The sequence below is a fragment of the Macaca fascicularis genome, chromosome 13 (assembly GCF_037993035.2).
Source record: "Macaca fascicularis isolate 582-1 chromosome 13, T2T-MFA8v1.1".
In the NCBI taxonomy this organism is placed as follows: Eukaryota; Metazoa; Chordata; class Mammalia; order Primates; family Cercopithecidae; genus Macaca; species Macaca fascicularis.
In genome coordinates, this window is record NC_088387.1 from 60,982,124 (window position 1) to 61,005,912 (window position 23,789).

Genomic DNA, 23,789 nt, shown 5'->3' on the forward strand with positions numbered 1-23,789 from the left:
CATTGGGTGTGTGGTTAAATCTGCCTTGGTCATTCATTACGTCTTACACACCTGTTAACAAGCATTTATAGCTAGAAACTAACCCACTGCAGATACTGTTCCATTCTCAGATTCATGGCAAAATTCGATAAATATCATATCATCTACTTTAAACTTTTAGACTAAAACTAGAAAATTTGGAAAGATCAAAACTTGAGGAGATCCTTTTTAATGTAATGGACTTTACTTAATTTATTTTTTGAATTACTGAACAGAGAGTCAGGAGACCTGTATTATAAAAACAACAACTAACATTCTTATAAACTATCTCATTTAAACTTCCAATTTTACAAGAAACCTCATTTTTCCTGTCTTCTAGATGAGGAAAGAAGCACCCACAGGGCACAGAACTTGCTCTAAATCACTTGCTGGCTAAGTAGGAGAGAGAACTTGAACCCTCTTCTTTCTGTCTCCGAATCCCTTGCTTTGTTTGGGATACTTTATGACCTCCTTCCCATCCTGTTCTGATACTACTTAGGCAAGTCCCTGGAAAGAAAAGGAGATGGCAGGAACACTAAACTGGCAGATTGAAGACTTTACTGTTTATATTGGAAAGATTTTGTTTGAAGTTTTTGGTGTATTGCTTTAATAAATTTAGAAAGACTTAAATATCAATAGCTTGACATACAACCTATTTTTCAGAAAATTCATATAATTTTAAGAAAAGTGCAAAATTCACTAAGTTTAGGAAGACATTTCTTTAAAAATAAAATTATGATATATGGGGCTTGTGTGCATTTCACAGTTTATAAAGCATTCATTCTATATCATAATACCTCTAAAGTTTAGCTGTTGCATTTATGGGGAATGAGGTTTACATTCAAATAAATGGGTAACTGTTCTCTTTGAAATGAAAATAAAATATAGAAAATTTTAAAACACGTACTTTTATTGCATTCAAATACATATAGTAACTTAAACTAGGTCAACATAGTCCATTCATTAAATTTCAGCTTGAAAGAATCCTTGGAGTTATCTTTTAATGAATAGATAAAACCAAATTTGTAATTAGCATGTTCATTTTATGGTCTTTAAAAATGTATATGAGAGCGCTTTAAAACTGTTTTTTTTTTTTAAAACATTTAAAACATTGCCCCTGAAAATCTGGTTTGTGTTACTGATCTATCAATGAAGGAAGTACTTGCCAAAGAAAGGTAAATCCTCCCCGCCCCATTCAAAAACATCACACATTCTGAATTAGTAGGTACTTTTAATGCATTTTCCTTTGATTTCCCTCATGCAAAAGTGCAAGTAGCTTTTTTTTTTTTTTTTTTTTTTTGGTGAAGTCTGGTTTCCCCTATAACAAGTGTTCTAATCTTAGGAGCATATTTCTGAAGGATTGCAGACCCAACCTAGAGTAAACCCATTAGATACGGCCCCATCCAGGTAGGACACCAAGGAATAAAAAAGAAGAGAAAAGGCCGGGTGCAGTGGCTTACACCTCTGTAGTCTCAGCACTTTAGGAGGCTAGGTGGGTGGATTGCTTGAGGCCAGGAGTTCAAGACTAACCTGACCAACATGGTGAAGCCCCATCTCTACTAAAAATACAAAAATTAGCTGGCTGTGGTGGTACATGCCTGTAATTCCAGCTACTCAGGAGGCTCAGGTGTGAGAATTACTTGAACCCAGGAATCAGAGGTTGTAGTGAGCCAAGATCATGCCACTGCACTCCAACTTGGGCAACACAGTGAGATCCTGTTTCAAAAAAAAAGTGAAAAAAATATTTCATCTTTAGCACAAACTCCTTATAGAAATAATAAATTTCAAAAAACCTATAAATTTTTCAAAAGTAAAAATTTGTTCTCAGCCCAAAGATAGAAACTCTTTTGTACTGTTCCTCTGTTTTTCATTGCTGAGAGGTAATAGTGAAGCAGCAAAGTTCCTAAAAATATAGTGCATTTTAAAATAAAATAAAATAGATCTCAACCTATTAGATAATATTTAAATGAGGATTCCTCAAACTAATAGTACCCAAGCAAATATACTATGTAACACTTTAAAATTTTGTGATCTAATATTACTATTAATTTCTTTTTAGTAAATTGATTTGGTAATAAATTGAGATAATTCATTTTAGCAAACTTACTGTTATGCAAAAGATAACTTAGATAATTGGTTGGGAGTTTATAAAATAACCTTTAAATTTCTGAAAAGGACTCACAAGTTATTACATTTAATTTTTTTCTTTTTTAAACTATAAAAGCAGCACATGCTTACTGAAAATGCCAAAGAACTCAGAAGTATGTAAAGTTAACATTAGTCTCTCTCTTTCTCTTCCTCTTTTCTACTTCCCATTTTCTGGAGTAACATTTTGGTAATCTCTTTCTAAGACCTTTTGCTATATACATATAAACGTATACATACATGCACTGCACATGGTTTGGATTTGTTTGCTTTAGTGAAACATACATATTCTGCAAACTTTTTATCTTGCAACAACCATTGACAACCTTCAACTGTGTTAGAACTTACAGAGCTCACATATGCATATATGAGCTTTCCCGTACAGATGGTTAAATCAGAATTTCTTAAATTAATTCATTTATCCAGTTGAAGAATATTCAGATCACCTTCAGTTTTCAGTTTTTATTATTACAAATGAAATTTGCAGTGAACATTTTTGTATATGGAGTCTAGCGTATCTATATTTTTGTCTGATACATTCTTAGAACTGGAACTGCTGAATTGGTGGGAATACACATTTAGAATTGTGATAGGTATTTCCAAATTGCCCTCCTAAAAGGTGACCAGTTCACAGCAGTGTATTACAACTGCATGTCTTTTTCAAACTGAAGTTATACTCTTCAGTATTTTCTAACCTATATGCAAAAGTTTTCTTGTTTTAGTTTGCACTTGTAGTATTTGTATTTTCAAGTGAACTTTTACATCTTTTTATATGTTTACTAGCCATCTGGGTTTCTATTATCTGGTTATTTGGCTTTTTAAAATTGATTAGTAAGTGCTCTTTGGACATAGTGACTATGAATCTTTCATCAATTCTGTTTCCCCCAGCCTGTCATTTGTCATTTACCTTTGTTTGTGGTCATTTAACAAACATAAATTTCTAATTTTTATGGAACTTTTCATCTAGAAACAAATTTCTCTGTATTTTTTCAATATTTGTTTTGGTCTTTCAATTATATTATAGTTTTCCTCACATATTTCTTATGTTTATTCCTGTGTGTTTTTAAATGTTTTTTATTTTTAATTTTAGTTGAAATTTGAGTGGAATCTCTTTTTCCCATAATTTTTTTTTTTTTTGGCTATTAGGAAAGTAATATAAGTATGTTTGTAGGTGTGTGTGTTTAATGTTTGTCTTGGAACTCACTAACTTACAGGTCTCTATTATTAATGCTAGTGGTTTTTCAGTTATTATCTAGGTATGTAGTTACCTTATTTGCAAATAATGATACTTTTGTCATTTCTTTTTTACTATTTTAAAAATATATATACAGTATATTTAGGTGTATCATATGTATATATTTTAATACAAAGTATAGTGTTAGCTCTATTGTGATAGGCACCCTTTATCTAATTTTTTTTTTTTTTTTTTTTTGAGATAGCGTTTCACTCTTGTCACTCAGGCTGAAGTGCAATGGCGCGATATCGGCTCACTGCCACTTCTGCCTCCCAGGTTCAAGCTATTCTCCTGCCTCAGCTTCCTGAGCAGCTGGGATTACAGGCATGCACCACCACGCTCGGCTAATTTTTTTGTATTTTTTAGTAGAGGGGGTTTCACCATGTTGATCAGGTTGGTCTCAAACTCCTGACCTCAGGTGATCTACCTGCCTCAGCCTCCCAAAGTGCTGGGATTACAGGCGTGAGCCACCATGCCTGGCCTATCCTTTATTTAATGAAATTTGCTTCTATTCCAAGTGTAGTATGTTTTATTAAAAATGATAAATGGATATTTGCAGTAATTATACTTTTCTCCTTTTATCTATTTTGTAGTCAAGTAAATTAATAATTTCCTTGTGTTGAATTTTTGTTGTTTTCTTGAAATAAGCATTTTTCATTCTGATTATAATAACAATTAGACTTAAGGGCTGGGTATGGTGGCTCATGCCTGTAATCCCAGCACTTTGGGAGGCCAAGACAGGAGGATTGCTTAAGGCCAGGAGTTTGAAACCACCATGGTCAACATAGCGAGACCCCCATCTCTACCAAGGAAAAAAATTAGCTAGGTATGGTGGTGTGTGCCTGTAGTCCCAGCTACTCGAGACTATATTTTTATCTGAAAAATTCTTAGAATTGGAAATGCTGAATTGAAGGGAATACAATTCAGCTGGCCGAGGCAGATGGATCACTTGAGGTCAGGAGTTTGAGACCGGCCTGGCCAACACTGCAAAACCCTGCCTCTACTAAAAATACAAAAATTAGCTGGGTGTGGTGGCGCACACCTGTAATCCCAGCTACTTGGGAGACTGAGACACAAGAATTGCATGAACCCGGGAGGTGGAAGTTTCAGTGAGCCAAGATTGTGCCACTGCACTTCGGCCTGGGTGACAGAGCAAGGCTCTGTCTCCAAAAAATAATAATAATAATAATAATAAATAAATAAATCCAGGGATCAAGATAAAGACAGATTTTCTGGGGAGAGGAGAAAAATAAGTATAAGGAGTTACTATGGGAGCCAGGCAGTCGTGTAGTCCTGGGACCATATGCCTGCATTGTGACTAGGAGAAAGGGGTTCTTGAGGTCAAAAGTATTTTTATAATTTATAATAATTTGCTTTTTTCACTCTCATTCTTTTAAGAGTATACAGTGGAGTTTTCCAGAGACTATGTGATTACAGCAAATTGAATGTAGAGACAGATGTGAAAATCTAGGTATCTCCTATTAAGATGTATATTAAACAGATTTGCAAAAATGTACCACAGCATCAGTTTTCTCATTAAATTATTACGTTTGAAAAATATGTTTTTTAAGAAAAGTTATTTATGTTAACAAACACATAATGGATTTATTACTTTGTCATTAATTTTTAATGAATTAATAAATAATTTTTAGGCCAGGCACGGTGGCTCACGCCAATAATCCCAGCACTTTGGGAGGCCAAGGTGGGCGGATCACCTGAGGTCAGGAGTTCAAGACCAGCCTGGCCAACATGGTGAAACCCCATCTCTACTAAAATACAAAAATTACCCAGATGTGGTGGCAGGCACCTGTAATCCCAGCTACTCGGGAGCCTGAGGCAGGAGAATCACTTGAACCTGGGAGGCAAAGGTTGCAGTGAGCCGAGATCTTGCCATTGCACTCCAGCGTGGGTGACAGAGTGAAACTCAGTCTCAAAAAAAAAAAAAAAATTAATTCATGGTTTTAATTGCTAATATGGTAAATATTGATAGCTATAACCAACATAAACAAAAGCTACTTGAGGTTCTCAAAAACTTTTAAGAATGTAGGCTGGGCGTGGTGGCTCACACCTGTAATCCCAGCACTTTGGTAGGCCAAGGTGGGTGGATCACCTGAGGTCAGGAGTTTGAGACCAGCCTGGCCAACATGGCGAAACCCCATCTCTACTAAAAAAATACAAAAATTAGCCAGGCGTGGTCCCAGCTACTCTGGAGGCTGAGGCTGGAGAATTGCTTGAACCCAGGAAGCAGAGGTTGCAGTGAGACGAGATCGTGTCATTGCACTCCAGCCTTGGCGACAGAGTGAGAATCTGTCTCATAAAAAAAAGAATGTGATGGGTCCTTTAACCAAACTGTTAGAGAACCACCGATCTACATATAACAATTTAATTTTTTTGAAGGTGCCTGTACTCATCTTCTATAATTCTTTAAATCTTCTTTGAATAGAATAGTCTACTGTACATGTGTATATATCTGCATCTATATATATAATTACATTTTATGTGCATTTTTGTTTTTACACATTTATTATGTGTTCATGTGTGTTTGTCAACAGAACTGCAACTTGAATGGAAGCAAGTTGGTGTTTTGGTTCTTTCTTGTGGCTGATTTTGTCCACAGGCCGTTTCTAGAAGTGATTTAGATATGTGAGCTAGTGGATTTCTGATGATAGTCTTGGATGAAAGGCACAGAGTTCCGTAGCCACAGGCAGGAAGAGTTGGTGGGAGATGGGCGGTCCTCCAGAGAAGCTTCATCACAGGTCAGCCTTATTCTCTGATGGTTGTGCTGGATTTCTTGAAACTTGTATTGTGCTCAAGGCAGGAACTCAGAAGTATCCTTAGAATGGGGCTTCACTATACAAAGTCCTGGCCACTATGAATGTTTCAGAGAAGATGCTGGCTCTCTAAAACCAAATTCAAAGAGGGAGTACATTTGCACTTCTCAGCCACACCCGGCTGCCAAAAGATGTTTGAGATCCTTGCTTCACTGAGGTTGTTAACTCTAGAGTTACCTGAAATTCAGTTGCTATGCGTGTTCTCTCTCATTTTCATATGACACTAAAGGACAAGACTGAGCCATATCTGTCTTCATCTATCTATCCCAGAGCCTTTCATTTATTGTAACTGTTCTGTCTTTTCTGATCCCGCTCCCTGCCTCTACGTCTACCCCACCTAACTTGCAGAATTTCCTCTTGTTATTTCCAATCAAATCCTTCCGTGCTAAACAAACATCAGCACCTACAGTGTTGGAAGATGCAATGCAATTTCCTTAAAACTCACAACATAAAAATAGTGATTCCAGGAACTGGAGTAATAGAGCTGTAAAACCTAATTTGGCCCCACAGATTCATTCTATCATTGCTCATCTGTCCTTGCTTTTCCCCTCTTGACTTGTCCTAAAAGAAGATCTTCAACCTTTTAAATGCTATCTAAAAGTTCTTATTACCAAAGTAGAGAGAAAACCTAGAATTAAATGGTTTCTTCTTATGTCTCACTTCATTTTCTTTTTTCTCAACCGTGTAGGGAAAGAAAAGAGGATTTTGATGGGTTTTTAAACATGGCCAACATAAGTTTTATTTATCAGAGGAGACACCCAGATTCAGTCTGTTACATTCATTTAATCACAGGTCTGACATCCAAGGCTTTGGGGGAAAAGAAGAAAGTAGGATTGAGATGGGGAGGTGGTGGGGTGGAGGAGATGGTGGTGGTGCAAGAGTCAGCTAAGTGGTAGATCAAACAGTGGTTATAGGAAAATATTCCCCCTTCCTCTCTTACCTTCCTCTTTCTGCCACCACGCCTGAGACGCAAGGTGAGGGGCAGGCCCTGGAGCGGCAGATGTTCAAGGTTATAGCATGCTGCCACAACCCTGACACACAGTGAGGCACAGGCCCTGATGGGGCAGAAGTTTAAGGCACTAGCAGGCTGGGGATGGGGAGGAGAAGGAGGAAATCTTAGGCAGTGGTCTGGATAGAGAGAAGGAAGAAGAGTTTCTCTTGTCACTAACCTCCTTATTGAACCCAATTTCCAAATGAAGAGTGCAAGAAAAATTTACATAAATGTTTGTATGTATGTATGTATGCCTATGTGTATGTGTATGTGTATGTGTATGTGTATGTGTATGTGTATGTGTATGTGTTGGGAGAAGAGTTTGGAGCAGGGGTTACTGCTAAATGCCTCCAGCTGCCCACACAACTATTGTCATTTTTCTATTGTCATTATTCTCAGTATATTTATATTATCTTTGTTATTATAAATGAGTCCAAGAGATGTGTAAAATTCAAAAGAATATAGTTTGAAGGGCATTGGTGGTGATTTAGAAACCTCAACATCACTGCCAATCAGCAAGTCCTGCCAATCTGTGTCCTCAATACTTCTTAAAGTTGCCTACTCTTTATCATCACTAGCATTGCTGTAATATATTATTTCTTGCTTGAATTACTGCTTTAGTTTACGAAAAATCTTCCTTCTCTTTAATTCCCATCTTTTTCTTCTAATTCACAATGCAACCAGAATGGGCATTTCTGAAGACAAATATGATCATGCTACTTCATTCTTTAAAATCCTTCTGTGGCACCATATTGCCTTAAGGGGAATTTTATCTAAACCCCTTAGTATGGGTCCGATAGTTCTGTGATCTAAGTCCTGCTTCCTCCTTTGCATTTCCCAGCCACACATGCTCAGTTCTTTAGGGACCACTGACGTAGCCCCTAGAACCTTCCCAGTGCTCTCTGGCATTTGCACCTTAAGGTTGCCTCTGTTTGGAACATACTTTCCACATTTCTTTACCCTGTGAATTCTTTTTTTTTTTTTTTTAAGATGGAGTCTCACCCTGTTGCCCAGGCTGGAGTACAGTGGTGCAGTCTCAGCTCACTGCAACTTCCGCCTCCCAGGTTCAAGTGATTCTCCTGCCTCAGTCTCCCTAGTAGCTGGGATTACAGGTGCACACTACCATACCTGGCTAATTTTTGTATTTTTAGTAGATATGGGGTTTCACCATGTTGGCCAGGGTGGTCTCGAACTCCTGGCCTCAGGTGATCCACCCACCTCAGCCTCCCAAAGTTCTGAGATTATAGGCGTGAGCCACCGAGCCCGGCCTGCCCTATGAATTCTAAGTAGCGGATCCTTCAAAGCTCAGATTAGGTGTCACTTCTCCTGCAAGACTGAGCCAAGGATCCTTTACATGCGCCTCCTAAGTGTATCTCTGTCTCAGCCCCCACCACTCTGTATTTTAATTATTTTCATTACTGTTACTATTAATATCTTAATGTTTATTATCCTTTTCCCTTAGTTCATGGGTTTGCTCATGGGCAGAGACTGATTTTTTATCTTTGCATTCTCAATTGCAATCTCACCACATAGGCAGTACCCCTAAATAAATTGAATACCTTCCTCTTACGGTTTGAGAAACCCAGAAAGGGAAGCTACCTTGCTAGTGATCACATAATAGAAGCAGAGCCTGCCTTTTGATCTAGTGTTTGTTTCCCTCCATCAGGAATTACAGACTCAGATGTCTAACTCAGATGTCTATAAGAGCCAGATAGACAACAAAAATGAGAAAAGTGGGCTGGACACATTCTCTCATTTTTCTGGAAAATATGACTTTCTCACACTACATTTTCCCATGTATGATAAAGAAATATTGTGGCACAAGACATATTTTCCTCTTAAACTGCCACACAAGAAAAACAATAGTATGAAAATGATGGTTATATTGCAACTTGATGAATTATAGAAGATTTAAAGATCAAATGTTTCTTTGTGCTGCCACGAGACTTGGCATATACATAAATGAATCACATCTTATGTTATGGTTTCAGTCTTTGGGGTCATGACCTAGCTTGGCAGTCAAAACCTTCTGACCTTTCCAGTTTCATCTTTAATCGCTGAACCCCTAACCTCACTTATGAACACACATAATACACCCCAAAGTGTCCAACTTTACCGAATTGTAGTTTTGCAACACACCATTTTTAACACCTCTCTCTGTCTCTATCCTTTCTCTGTCACCTCTGCTTGAATCAACTTCAATCCCTGGTCCTACTGTTACCCACTGTCATTATTTGGTACTAGATGAACCTCTAACTCAGAAAGCTCAAACACCATTCCCAGGCATAGACCTTCTCGTCTATGGTGTGTGTGTTAGTGTTAGCAGAGTACACAAGCACTTTAGCAAGCACTTATTCAACTGCCCCATTTAGGACTTGCCTAACATTCTCTAATAAAGTTAAATATAGTCCAAGATTAATTGCATGTTTTCTGAGTTTTCCGAAGGTGACATACTGCCTCTGGTATCAAATTTGATTAAACCTGGTAACTTTAATGCCATTTGGTTCTGTTGGGGAGGAAAAATTTAATTGTTTACTCTAGAGAATGGATTTTTTCCCATTGACTAAGGGACAGAACATTTATTAAGATTATCTTGGTGATCTGAAAGGGAGAAATGTGCTTCTTTTTCCTTGCCAGAAGCGGGTCCAGGGCATTATTAGCTTGTGGTAACAACTGATAATCGAGCAATACTGACTGATTTCAGATTCAGCCTTTAAGCCCCTGCTGTGTGATTAGTTCTGTCCAATCTGTTGGCATGCTGGAGCAGGGAGCCTGCAGAAGCTTAGGAAGGAAAAACCCTTTAGCAAGTCTCGGGTACTAAAGACATTTGACTTAATTTCATGTATTACACATGGTTACCTGGTTTCCCTTGGCAACCTCCAGTTCCGCCCTACTATATAATTAGAGGATGGCAGGTTACATTGCAGACTTGATGACATTACCTGAAAGTGACTTGTGGAGAACAGAATTTGCTTCAAAAGAAGAGACACAGTGGTCACTAAGAAAAGACAGAAGAGTCTGAGATCCCTTAAAGAAGAGACAGATAGTTTTCTATAGCTCAGATTTCATTGAATCTGGAGGTTTCAAAACTAGCTATAGCAAAGCAGTTTGGAAATATGATGGAATGAGATCAAGTCCTGTAAATCTTTTAAGGGATAAATCTGAATTTTATTATTTGTAAAGTACAGATAAGGTTTCAGTTCAACAACAGCATTAATTACCATTTATTCAGTATTTGCCAGGAATATGACTTGGGTCTTTACAAACACATTAAATCCTCACAATATTCCTGCAAGGGAAGTATTAATATTTTTGTATATATAAGGACGTGTTTATTGATCTCTTAAAGAATGAGGCTGGGCCAGGAGCGGTGGCTCATGCCTGTAATCCCAGCACTTTGAGAGGCCGAGGCAGGTGGATCACTTAAGGTCAGGAGTTTGAGAACAGCCTGGCCAACATGGTGAAACCCTGTCTCTACTAAAAATATAAAAATTAACTGGATGTGGTGGTGGGTGCCTGTAGTCCCCAGCTACTCAGGAGGCTGAGGCAGGAGAATCGTTTGAAACGGGGAGGAGGAGGGTGCAGTGAGCCGAGATCATGCCACTGCACTCCAGCCTGGGCGACAGATCGAGACTCTGTCTCAAAAAAAAAAAAAAGAAAGAAAGAAAAAGAATGAGGCTGAAGGAAGGGCAGGACAAAATTAACGACAAAGTTTCAGTTTTAGGAGACCATTCTTCTTCTTTTTTTTTTTTTTTTTGAATGCTCCCTAAGTCCCACAGGTCTCAATAGTGTATTACAAAACAGTTTAATAACAGTGTCTTTAAATGATTACCTTTAGCCATCCAGAAAAGTTTAAATAACAATCATCTTAGTAATCCTCTCATTGTACACATTAGAAAATTGAGTCCCAGAAATTAAGTAAAACCTAAAGTTAGGTTTCTGTATTATAATACTATGATACTGTCCGGGCACAGTGGCTCGCGCCTGTAATCCCAGCACTTTGGGAGGCCAAGGTGGGTGAATCATGAGGTCAAGATATTGAGACCATCCTGGCCAACATGGTGAAACCTGTCTCTACTAAAATACAAAAATTAGCTGGACATGGTGGCATGCACCTGTAATCCCAGCTACTCGGGAGGCTGAGGCAGGAGGATTGCTTGAACCCAGGAGGCGGAGAGGTTGCAGTGAGCCAAGATCACGTGATGGCACTCCAGCCTGGGTGACAGGGTGGTTTTTTCCACCCTGGGTGATTTTTTCCATCTCAAAAAAAAAAAAAAAAAAATTACCATGATACTATGCCCATGCATTTTGAAATAAGGCTCGAATAAATGAGAGAAAAGAAGGAAGGGGTCTTGTGATACTACTATTATAAGTGGTATTAGGTTGAGCTAGCAGAGTAAACAAACTAACAAATCAGAAGGTACTGGTGAGACATTCAGGCACTGGTGTTACGGGATCCTTGGGGTGTTGCTTCGCCAGCTAGAAGCCTCTGTGGACAGTGGCGTCTTTGCCCGAGTTTTTCTCTGGCCCGCTAGGCTAGTTCTGCCCACTCGGCCTGGGAGGCTATGCCTGGGTCCCATGCCTGCCAAGAGCAAGCCAGGCGTGGAGTAGCGAGGGGTGTGTGAGTGAGGATGGGGTCCAGCCATTGCACACAGCAGGCACGCTGGCTGCAGTGGGGCAGGCAGCTCCAGGGGCAGGCATGGCTCCCTGTGAAGCTGCGGCTGGACCAGACATACTATAAACAGCTTACACAGCTGACCCCGGGGAATATGGTGGCACCTGGAAACTTGGAGACGCTAGAAACCGCAGAGCCCTAAAGAGGGTGTCACAGCCCTGGCTCAGGGAGCTCCTCGGTCTGGGTTCCGGACCACAGCTCTTCTCTTCCTCTCTCCTCTTCTCATCCCCACCGTGGTGAGCAAGGGGCGTGCTTCAGCCCTGTTTGTTTTACAGCTCTTTTAGTCCCACCATTCATCAGGTCCCAAGTTCTTGTCTTGAGTCCAGGAAGAATGTGGTATGCAAACATGTGGAGGATGAGCAAGATGAAAAGGAGCTTTATGGGCATGGTGGCGGGCGCCTGTAGTCCCAGCTACTCGAGAGGCTGAGGCAGGAGAAACACTTGAACTCGGGAGGCAGAGGTTACAGTGAGCTGATATCGCACACCACTGCATTCCAGCCTGGTGACAGAGCGAGACTCCGTCTCAAAAAAAAAAAAAAAAAAAAAGGAGCTTTATCAAGTGATAGAACAGTTCAGAGAAGACCTACAGTGGGTAGGGTAGCTCCTCTGCATAGCCAGGGTGTCCCGATAAGTGTTCAGGTCTCAGCAGAGAGAGTAGCTCCTCTCTGCGGGCAGGTCATCCTATCATTTCTTCACCTCTCAGCAGAGAGGGCAGCTCTTCTCTGCAGGCAGGTCGTCTGTCATTTCTTCAGCTCTGAGCAGAGAGACCCTGGGGTGGGTCGCACCTCTCTGCTGCTGGTTGTCCCCTCATCTCATTGGGTCTGGCTGAGTCTGGGGCTTTATATGGGCCTCAGAGGGGAGGAAGTGTGTGCCAGTTGGTCCATGGGCAGCCATGGGTGGGCCTGGATAAAGGACCACAAGTTCCTACTCCTGTCCCAGGGACTGGCAGCCCCACCCCCAGGCTTCAGGCCCTCCCCAACTTGAAGGTGGTGCTTCACTGTGGACTTGCTGCTTTCTGCCCAGGAACCTGTCTGCCTCCTGCTGCTGTTCGTTGCCCCCGGCTGTTCCTGCCAAGGGGCGCCTGCAGGCCAGGGCCAAACTGCCCTCAACCTCTCCTCGGCCTCCCTCCCGTGCTTGTTGGTGCCTAAAGTCTGCAGGGGGCTGAGGCAGCATGGAGCTGGCCTGTCAGCACTGCCCTGAGTGTGCACACACCTGGCTGGGCTGCGACAGTGCCCAGGCTTAGCCCCAACCTTGCTCAGAGATTGGTGCAAGCACAGGGAGCAGGGAGAGGCCAGGCAGCGGGAGCAGACACCTCCAAGCCTGTGGGAGGAAGGGGGGGCCTTCCAGAATCCCTGAAAGTGCAGAGATGCCTGGGTCCGCAGCCACAAGTTGGGTGAGACTCCAGGGATTGCCTGCCTCTTTGCGTTTTCCCGACAGCAGAGGCCGCCCCAGCCAACCCCACGCAAATTAACCTGACTCTGTGACGGAGTCCTGGCTGCGCCTTTGGCCAGGTGCTCGTGGGCTTCTGAGATGGCGATGGGGAGCAAGGTTGAGGCTGGGACGGAGGCTTTGGGCCTGAGAACAGGTCCTGGCTGGCCAAGCGAGAGCAGAGGTGGCACAGTTGGCTGCCTTGGGAACGTGGAGCACAGGGGTCCCACCGCCGCCACTGCTGCTCCCACAACCCCTCCTGCCGCTGCCACCCACACCTCCCTGCTGCAGCAGGCCTGATGGCAGCAGCCACTCTGGACGGTCCACGCTGCCATCACTGGTAACAGGTTGTGCCTAGCTAGCAATTAATTTATTCTCCTTGGCTCACGTCAACCTTTCCAAGTGATCATCAGTCTTTAGGAGTCTATATAGTACCCTACTGGTCATTTGAAGGAAGTCCTGTTAGTTTAGAAGGACAGGTCTACATATAAACCACAGCACATCTATAAATTAAGCCGTGTCTTGAAGTGGATGTGAATGATAATCATTGGCCTTTTTTGGTGACACGTAGAAGCAGACTACATATGGTATATTATTGACGTATACAATGTTTCCGTCATGTTTACAAAATACTGTGTGCTGTGGGGGATATATCATTGCCTTTCTTTAAGGTGAAAACTGTGGGAGTCTAACAGGAAACAGAAATCTCAGTGTCAGTCACTTACTACGCAAAGCATTTGGCATAAATTTCTTTTCTTTTTTTTCTTGAAACGGAGCCTCGCTCTGCCACCCAGGCTGGAGTGCAGCGACTCACTGCAAGCTCCGCCTCCCGGGTTCACGTCATTCTCCTGCCTTAGCCTCCCGAGTAGCTGGGACTACAGGCCCCCGCCACCACGCCCAGCTAATTTTTTTGTATTTTTTTTTTAGTAGAGACAGAGTTTCACCGTGTTAGCCAGGATGGTCTCGATCTCCTGATCTCGTGATCCGCCTGTCTCGGCCTCCCATAGTGCTGGGAATGCAGGCGTGAGTCACCACGCCCAGCCTGCATAAATTTCATTTAATCTGGGCCGGGCGCGGTGGCTCACGCCTGTAATCCCAGCACTTTGGGAGGCCGAGGCGGGTGGATCGCTTGAGGTCAGGAGTTCGAGACCAGCCTGGCCAACATGGCGAAACCCTGTCTCTACTAAAAATACAAAAGTTAGCCGAGTGTGGTGGCGGGCACTTGTAATCCCAGCTACTCAGAAGACTGAGGTGGAAGAATCGCTTGAACCTGGGAAGCAGAGGTTGCAGTGAGCTGAGATCCTTCCATTACACTCCAGTTTGGGTGACAGAGTGAGACTCCCACTCAAAAAAAAAAAAAAAAAGAAAAAGAAAGAAAGAAAAAGAAAAACACTCATACCTCATTAATGAGAAATAGAAATCTGTAAGGAGGAGGGGGATACCCCTGCTAAATTCCTAGGCCACAGTAAACCAGCATTGCAAAATAAAATCTTACCTCATTTCTGATTTTAAATGAGACTGAGGTCACTGGTAAATTTTTGAATACTAACTCATCACCTAAAAAGGGGAGTTTGATTAGCAAATAGTTAAGCACTTCAGTAATGATATCGAGACTTAATTTCACTGAACATGTTTCCCCCTTTTCTCTTTCTGGGTGTGACTAAATTGCCTACAGCATGCTGCATGGTTGCTGGTAAAACAGGAAGTGGGGTAAGTAATTTAGGTAGGGAATTTTTACTACCATTTAAATACAAGCTACCTGGTTCTTAAAGTACTTTTACTACTACCATCTCTATTTTTATAGTGCATTCACTAGCTACTAGAGAAATCAGCACAAATAACCAATTTTTATTGTATACATTTAGGGTATCAACCTTGTTTCATTAGTTTATTTGCATAACATATTAGTAGTTTATTAAAGCAGATTCATTTTTTGTGTGTTTCAATATGAATGTAAATACATGTTTATATGCATTAGGTACTTATGTAATGTAGTTTGGGCAATTATATTTTTAAAATAAATTTTATTTATTAATTATTATTATTATTATTATTTTTGAGATGGAGTCTTGCTCTGTCACCCAGGCTGGAGTGCAGTGGTGTGATCTCAGTTCACTGCAACCTCCACCTCGCTGGTTCAAGCAATTCTCCTGCCTCAGCCTCCCTAGTAACTGGGGTTACAGGAGCCTGCCACCATGCCTGGCTAATTTTTGTATTTTTAGTAGAGATGGGGTTTCACCATGTTGTCCAGGCTGGTGTTGAACCCCTGACCTCAGGTGATTTACCTGCCTCGGCCTCCCAAAGTACTGGGATTACAGGCATGAGCCACTGCGCACAGCCTAAAAATAAATTTTATATTGGTCTTAGAAACTAAACTATAAAGCTATGTCATAAAAGATAGAAAGTGAATAACTGGCGGAACAACAATGAGTTTACACATAGGTAAGACATAGAAAACATAGATTCACAATCCTTTATCTGAAACCCTTAGAGGCCAAAGATGTTTTGAAATATAAAATTTTTGGATTTTTAAAATGTGATATGATGTTAAAGATCATGTATATCATTCCTTCCTCCCCCCCAGGCTCTGGGGTGGTACTACATAATCAAACATACTGATATTTCTGCAACAAAACATATGAATATTCACAGTAAGTTTGATAAAGTCTCTAAATTGCCTCCTTCAAATCAGGATTTGATTCCCAACTGAGTTTAAAAAAATTTTTTTGGCCGGGAGCGATGGCTCACACCTGTAATCCCAGCACTTTGGGAGGCCGAGACGGGCAGATCACGACGAGGTCAGGAGATCAAGACCATCCTGGCTAACATGGTGAAACCCCGTCTCTACTAAAAATACAAAAAATTAGCCGGGTGCGGTGGCGGGCGCTTGTAGTCTCCCAGCTACATGGGAGGCTGAGGCAGGAAAATGGCGTGAACCCCGGAGGCGGAGCTTGCAGTGAGCTGAGATTGCGCCACTGCACTCCAGCCTGGGCGACAGAGCGAGACTCCGTCTCAAAAAAAAATTTTTTTTTTAAATTCTCCAGAATATTTTGGAGTTTGAAACTAAAAAAATACCAGTACAAAAAAGGGCCATGTGACTGTTGGCAGTACTTGTATACTCTGGAGAGAAAAATCCAGGAAGAGGTATAAATTTCTATTTTAGAATCTCATACTTGGTTAAGTGACTTATAGAAAAATAATTAATTTGGCTTTTTTGTTTGTTTTGTGTTATATATCTGCATTTTCAAAAGGGTAATAACTACATAAGGTTTGGGGGTTTCGTTAGGTTTTATTAAATTAGTCTCAAATGGTTTAGATTCTGGTGTAATAGTAAAACTTGATCCTATGTTTTTAGAAATTTGCTAGCATAGTCAGAGCATGCTTTTTTCTAAATGTTTTCAATTTATATCCATGTTGCTAATGAGTTACTGTTTCTATTTCGGTTTTTTTTTTTTTAGACGTATTTTCTCCCCTGTTGCCCAGGCTCGAGTGCAGTGGTGCAATCTCAGCTAATTGCAACCTCTGCCTCCGAGGTTCAAGCGATTCTCCTGCCTCAGCCTCCCAACTGTCTTGGGATTACAGGCAAGCGCCCACGCCTGGTTAATTTTTTGTATTTTTAGTAGACCCAGAGTTTCACCATGTTGGCCAGGCTGGTCTCTAACTCCTGACCTCAGGTGATCCACATGCCTCGGCCTCCCAAAGTGCTGAGATTACAGGCGTGAGCCACCGCTCCTGGCTTGTTTTTATTTCTTATCAAAGGATTTTAAACTAAGTTTAGTTCTTCCTAAAGATTCTGATTGATATAGGGATAATGGAACAGAAAGAAACACAGGTCACTGGTTTTTTTCCTTCAGTGTCCCTAGTTCATTCTGGGTTGAAAAGATTGTGGAGGAATTGCTGTTAAAGAATTGATTTAGGCTGGCCGGGCGCGGTGGCTCAAGCCTGTAATCCCAGCACTTTGGGAGGCCGAGACGGGCGGATCACGAGGTCAGGAGATCGAGACCATCCTGGCTAACACGGTGAAACCCCGTCTCTACTAAAAATACAAAAAAAAAACTAGCCGGGCGAGGTGGCGGGCGCCTGTAGTCCCAGCTACTCCGGAGGCTGAGGCAGGAGAATGGCGCAAACCCGGGAGGCGGAGCTTGCAGTGAGCTGAGATCCGGTCACTGCACTCCAGCCCGGGCTACAGAGCAAGACTCCGTCTCAAAAAAAAAAAAAAAAAAAAAAAAAAAAAAGAATTGATTTAGGGAATTTACAAAAAAAATTAATTGCCTTGCATATTCCGGTTCATCTTTTCTCTAGAATGGTGGTTGTGTTGTATCTACAGCAAAAGTGATTGCAACTGACACCCTCATAAGCACTTATCTGACAGAGAAGAGAAAGAGAAGTGTAGTTACTAAGTATGAAATGGGGACTGAATTTACTTTAATGAGTACTAGTCCCTCTAAAGGACAATCTGGTATATGGTAGGGACCTCTATGAAAATATTTAGCCCAAATTGTATTAGGAAAGTTATTAGCCCCTTTTAACTTTCAGATTGGAAATCTGGCATTTTAAGTATTATATTTGCTTTATATATAAGGATGAGGTTTCCAAGCTGTCTGTTAACCCTTTCCTCTGACTTTATAATCTGGAGGGAAAAATTACCTATAGTTGAAGTTTTTAAACTAGACTCAAATGCACTAAATATATGTCAAAGACTGTGAAGGATTTAAAACACTGGTTTTCTTAAATAATGTTTTAATTCACTTTTGGGATTGGCTTTTGTAACAACCCTTTGGACTTTCCAGAATCTAAACAATTTAAAAAATAGTTTCCATTCTTGTGTTTTCTGTTTCAATGTTTATTCTTTAAAATGTATTTTCATATATTATTTACTTTCAACTGTGATGCTATTTTGTGCAAATATTAAATAGTTGAACTGTTGACACAATATCAGGATAGTCTTTTAAAATACCTGAAATCTTTCTGATATTCAGAGAATTTAGGAACAGTTTATGAAGCTCACACAGTATTTGGATAAGTTCTTGAATATAGAGAAATAATTTGAGGCCGGGCGCGGTGGCTCAAGCCTGTAATCCCAGCACTTTGGGAGGCCGAGACGGGCGGATCACGAGGTCAGGAGATCGAGACCATCCTGGCGAACACGGTGAAACCCCGTCTCTACTAAAAAAATACAAAAAACTAGCCGGGCGAGGTGGCGGGCGCTTGTAGTCCCAGCTACACAGGAGGCTGAGGCAGGAGAATGCCGTAAACCCGGGAGGTGGAGCTTGCAGTGAGCTGAGATCCGGCCACTGCGCTCCAGCCCCGGCGACAGAGCGAGACTCCATCTCAAAAAAAAAAAATAATAATAATAATAATTTGATTATTTGTCAGATGTAGAGTTTATCTGGGTATTTCATTGTTAAATCACAATCCCAAAGCATACAAAAGCTATCTCTGTAACCAGTTATATTCTCAGCTGGATACAGAATGGGTAGATCAACTATTTCTTTCTTTCTTTTTTTTTGGGGGGGTCAACTATTTCATATTTTGCATTTTTAGAGAAACAGTGATCTGCATATTCTTTTTTTTTTTTTCTGATCAACTACATTCAGCCATTAGCTTAATTACTTTTTGTTTTTGACCTATAGTTAGTAGTGTCTTTTGGTCTTAAATAACAATGGATGTTGCCTATAAGGAGTAATTTCTATCAGTGAAAATTGGACATTAAAAGGGGTGATGCATAAGTTGGCCCTTACATCTCTTTCATTAAAAGCAGTCCTATAAATAGCCATAAGGCTGGTTTGAAGTTTTAATTATTTGAATGATGTGGGCTTGTTAGTTTGTTAGTAATATCCCAGTGTTCTCAGCAGAGTAGAGGAGTTTTAATAATACCACACCATGTTTTTCATCCCTTTTATCTCAAGTTCCTTTCTATCACAATTTTAGGTTACAAACTAAAGCTAGAATTTATAAAAGGGACTTCCCAAAACCTATTTATTGTCTCATGAGTATATTTTGGGGGAATGTCAAATTTTTATTCAGCTATTTATCTGATAATACATTGATGAGCATTTCAGAACATTGATACTTTAGGATTTAATATTTCTTCTTCATCAGTAAAGTTTTTTAAAAAGTACAACTTTTATGTTGATTTCCCAAAAGTAAGCCCCATTTTCAACAAGAGAGGAAAAGCAAGCATTAAAATGTGGATGTGATTATTGTAATACACAGTTTATAGTTTGTGAGCAGTAAACAATCATCTCTATCCCATCTTTCTGTCTTCTGATGTATTCCAAATCCTGGAATCTGGCAATTCAAGCTCAGAAAAACCCAATAGTGTGCTTTTGACTTTGAAGCTTTAAAAATTGTGTTATATGCCTTTAAAAAAGTAATTCCATGATTCCACTAGAGTATAAGATCCATGAGGTGAGGAATTTTTGTCTGCTTTGTTCTCTGCTTTCTATTTAATGTGTAGAATAGTGCCTGGTACATACTAGGCACTCATTCAATATTTTAAAAATAATTGCATAAATTCTTGCCTTTAAAAGAAAAAGTAAAGTTTTTCATGTCAGTGAATTAATTTTTATGTTATTCAGAAAGCAGAGTCTGTCGCTGGGAAGAGATGATATAGTTCAGCTAAAAGAAGCCTACAAATGGATAACTCACCCCCTGTTTTCAGAGGAACTGGGTGTTCCCATTGATGGAAAGGTATCGGGTCAACAGCATTGTTAATTTTATTCTCTGATTTTACTAGTTTTGCTTAATTATATGGCAGGGTTTTTGTTAGCCAAAAAAACTTCTTTTTAAATAATCCAGTGAAGGATTTTTAAGCTTTTCAAATGTTAAATTCTGATAGTCTTAAATTGAAGTCAAAGCATTTCTTTTTTTTTTTTCCCTAAAACTTCTTCATGACTTAAGACACTTATGAAGGTACCAGGTGCCCTAATTGACCTTAAAAGGTTAGAAATGAATCTTTGCCTTTAATGTATTTATAGTTCAATTGGAGGAACAGACTTGATGCAAAGCAACATATAAATAACTGCAAGCAAATGTAGAGTCAACTCTGGACTATTTAATTTTGGTTTATTTGTGGCTAGTCTTGTTTTCAAATGCATGGACAGAACCTATTCAACTACAATGAGTATGGGCTCAATCCTACCTTGTTGGTATCTCAAATCCCCCTGTTTACTTTTAGGCAGTAACTGCCTTTGAAAGCAGAACATTTCCCTTTTCCAGAGCAGACCTTACCTCAGTCTCTGAAATGTATTGAATTTCAGGGAAGACTCAACAGGCTTCCAGATGTGAAAACAGGAAGGTCATCTTAAATTAGGTTTTAATATTATGGCCTCATTGTTTCATCATTTTGCTAGAAGGAAATTCCCTGAATATCAGATACACCCCTATTCAAATAAAATCACAAAACCGCCTACTAAAGCTAAACAGTTTTTCAAAACCATTCTGAATTATGCAGTAATATTTCCTTCTGTAAGAATATGCTCTGTTCTGTAAACTGAATATTGAGAGAATAGAGAATAAAACCACTTCTCAGATAGCATGAAGAGGAAATGAGGTAATGAAAGTATTTTGGAAGTTAGAGAAGTCATTAATGCAAAATATTTTTACCTCAAATTTCGGTTTTGAAGCACAAATAATTTTACATGTCATATAAGTGAGAACAGAAAATAGAAAACAAAAGATGTGGGTTGAGTGAAGTTTCCCTGAATAAAAGGAATGCGTTGTTCACTTTAATTATTGTATAGATTAGAATAAGGAGCAAAAAAAAAAAAACAACAACAAAAATACAGCTCTTCATTATTGTGATTCTAGAGTAGCTAATAGGTCTACTAACGATCCAATGAACTCAGTAAATATAAAGATAAAATTGTAACATAGTATGGCATTTTTAGCTATTCTCCCCACACACACTTCCCCCATATGGAATTTTGTGTATTCTCCATGGAGGTAAAAGTATAAAATCATGCTTTTTTGGTGTACAAGGATGTTCACTGTAGCATTTTTTGTTGTTATTGTTACAGAAAAATTTTCTACAGCTTAAATGTCTGACAGTCCCTAGAGTTGAAAAGATTTCCATGATATAATATTAAAGCAATTTTTCAAAAGCATGTCTTAAAAAATAATACATATACATTTATATTCACAAAAATGTCTAGAAAAAACATCAAATTGTTAATGGTTCTGCTTCAGTGGAGTGGGATTGAAAAACTACCTTGTATTTGATCATTTTATGACTTAAGTGTATAATTTTTGAAATAAAACAAAAAAATTACAAATACATTAAGACGTTTGAGCACTTTAAAAAAAGCTTCATACGGTTTTTAGGGATCTGAATGTATGTTTTTTGCCTTGCTAATAATTTAAATCGTAGTATTGGCAGAATAATTCTTCATTTCTTTGCATTATTATTTATTTTCAATTCTGTAAATTCTCATTCATCTTCACACCTAATTTACACATTTGTCCAAAAAGCATACAAATTTATTTTAAAACTTTTTTGGTAGGATCACTAATGACTGAGTTTTAGAAGTTAAAAAAAAAAACAAAAACCATTTCCTTTACAGCTGCCCTGTGAACAAGTTGATTTGAGAGCAGTAGTATTTCCAGTTTTTCTGGTCATTCTTTTCTGAGCCAATGTTTGAGAATTAATTTCTATTTCCATTCATAAGTTGTTAGATGTTAGTTTCCTTTTGCTCATTTTTAAACTGTCTTTATAATTTTTAGAGCTTGTTTGAAGTGAGTGTGGTCTTTGCTCACCCAGAAACAGTTGAGGATTGCCACTTCCTGTAAGTTGCCATGTAAACAACGTCAGTGGTGTAAAATTGTTAATGCTGTTTGGTTTTCATGAAAATAGTATTGCTTCTCATAAGCATAGGAAATGCTTCCTAATAAGCATTTCAGAACTTGTTATGTCTTAGTAGGTTTAAAATGTGCCCTCAAAAAATAAAATAAAACGTGTCCTTGAACATAGGTTCCTGGGCAAACCGACGTAGCTCCTACAGGGACTCATTTTGTCTGCTCCTGATGTCCTGAGTTTAGCAGCCATTTTGTATTAAATATATTTGAATTATATCTACCCCAAAATAAACTCAACCTTTTACATTAACTTGAATTTTATTTTAGAGCTGCGATATGCCCAGATTGTTTTAAGCCAGCCAAAAACAAACAGGTAAGGAAAGGTTCCTGCTTCTTACTCTTGAGTGAGTTTTGTCTGAGCTGAATATTCAAATTTCCAACAAAAAGGATATGCATTAGAAACATGGCAACTCTATTATACTAAGAATCAGTCTTTAAATATTTCCATTTGCTACATTAATTTTTATTTTTTTTCAACTTTTTCAACCTTCACCTCCGGCTAGGAAGTTGTAGCACACAAACATCCTCATGTTTGTGTCAGTGTCTAGATTGTTCCCCTGACGGTGTTAAATTTAGAATCAATGTTTCGGTGATATTACTATTACTTATTAAATTCGACGTTTAGATTTTAATACCCCAAATTACATCATCTGGGAAAATCAATGGTAAGTGTCAGTAGCATTCCAAACTTTCAGCTGATACCCATTTTCCAGAAATTGAGGTTTACAATATATAAACCAAAGTAAGTTGTTTTATTTAGGACAGTCCTGAATTAACATGGCCTCTTTCTGGCTACATTTGCAAAAAGGGTGTTTTATTCAAACTCTTCCTTATCATCTTAATGTTAGCTAATCTTCATGTTAATGGACAAGTTAGTTAACATACACTCTTAGCTCGTATCATGTCAGGATAGAATGATGTGGTGCGATATTGGTCATCTTTCATGCGTCATTTTCGTAGGTGGTTTCGTACACAGACTTAGGCATTCCTACAGTTTTACTTACATTCATTTTGTTGCCGTGATTGTTAAAAAGAACATAAACTCATTGTCAAATATACATCTGTTGGCTTTGCCTCTTGCTTTGACTAATTGCTGGGCCTTTTAGAACTGGGGGAAAGAAGTTTGTAACATTTGCCTAATGCCCTGTGCAGAAATAATTAGAAATGCAGACCAAGCCGAAAGCAGCGCCTCCCTACTTTTCTCTTATCGTGGCACATCTAAAATATTACCATGTTTGTTCAGCACCCTGAGCGTAACAGGATGGAGTTGCTTCAGATTGGCAGCAACAGGACTGGGGTTTCCATTGTCTGAGGCCCTGCCCAGCAGCCCTTCTGAACTAAAGAGATCAACATCTTGGCACAACCATAGTCCACTGCTTTGCCACGCCAGTTGGGAAGCTCTGCCCAAATAACCTGTAAGATGTATCTATATTGAAGACCTAGTTTTATTTTATTTACCCTTGAGGAAATATAATAATAGGCATCAAGTAATAGGATTAAGAGATTTTTGTTAAAGCATCATAGACACCACACCATTTGGCCAGTGGGAGTTGTAGACTCAAGTATAGTTTGCTTGCCTCATGGCTGGGAGCAAATTGAATGACCTTTTGA

The 23,789-nt window shown here is 39.5% G+C and overlaps 1 protein-coding gene across 15 annotated transcripts in view; it reads left to right on the forward strand.

The window, feature by feature from the left end:
- Nucleotides 1-23,789, forward strand: part of PUS10 (pseudouridine synthase 10) — an 85,888-nt gene that overhangs the window by 36,933 nt on the left and 25,166 nt on the right. For 12 of the 15 annotated variants that reach the window (XR_012422351.1, XR_012422348.1, XR_012422350.1 and 9 more), the window contains exons 5-8: nucleotides 14,998-15,032; nucleotides 19,904-20,015; nucleotides 22,047-22,108; nucleotides 22,446-22,491. Coding sequence is in view for 9 of the 15 variants with exons in the window: in XM_005575796.4 (XP_005575853.1) it covers nucleotides 14,998-15,032; nucleotides 19,904-20,015; nucleotides 22,047-22,108; nucleotides 22,446-22,491 (255 nt within the window). In the remaining 6 variants the exon portion in view is untranslated. Of the gene's footprint in view, nucleotides 1-14,997; nucleotides 15,033-19,903; nucleotides 20,016-22,046; nucleotides 22,109-22,445; nucleotides 22,492-23,462; nucleotides 23,594-23,789 lie in introns of those variants that run through there. The other 3 variants (XM_065527055.1, XM_074011704.1, XM_074011705.1) reach the window with 2 other exon arrangements.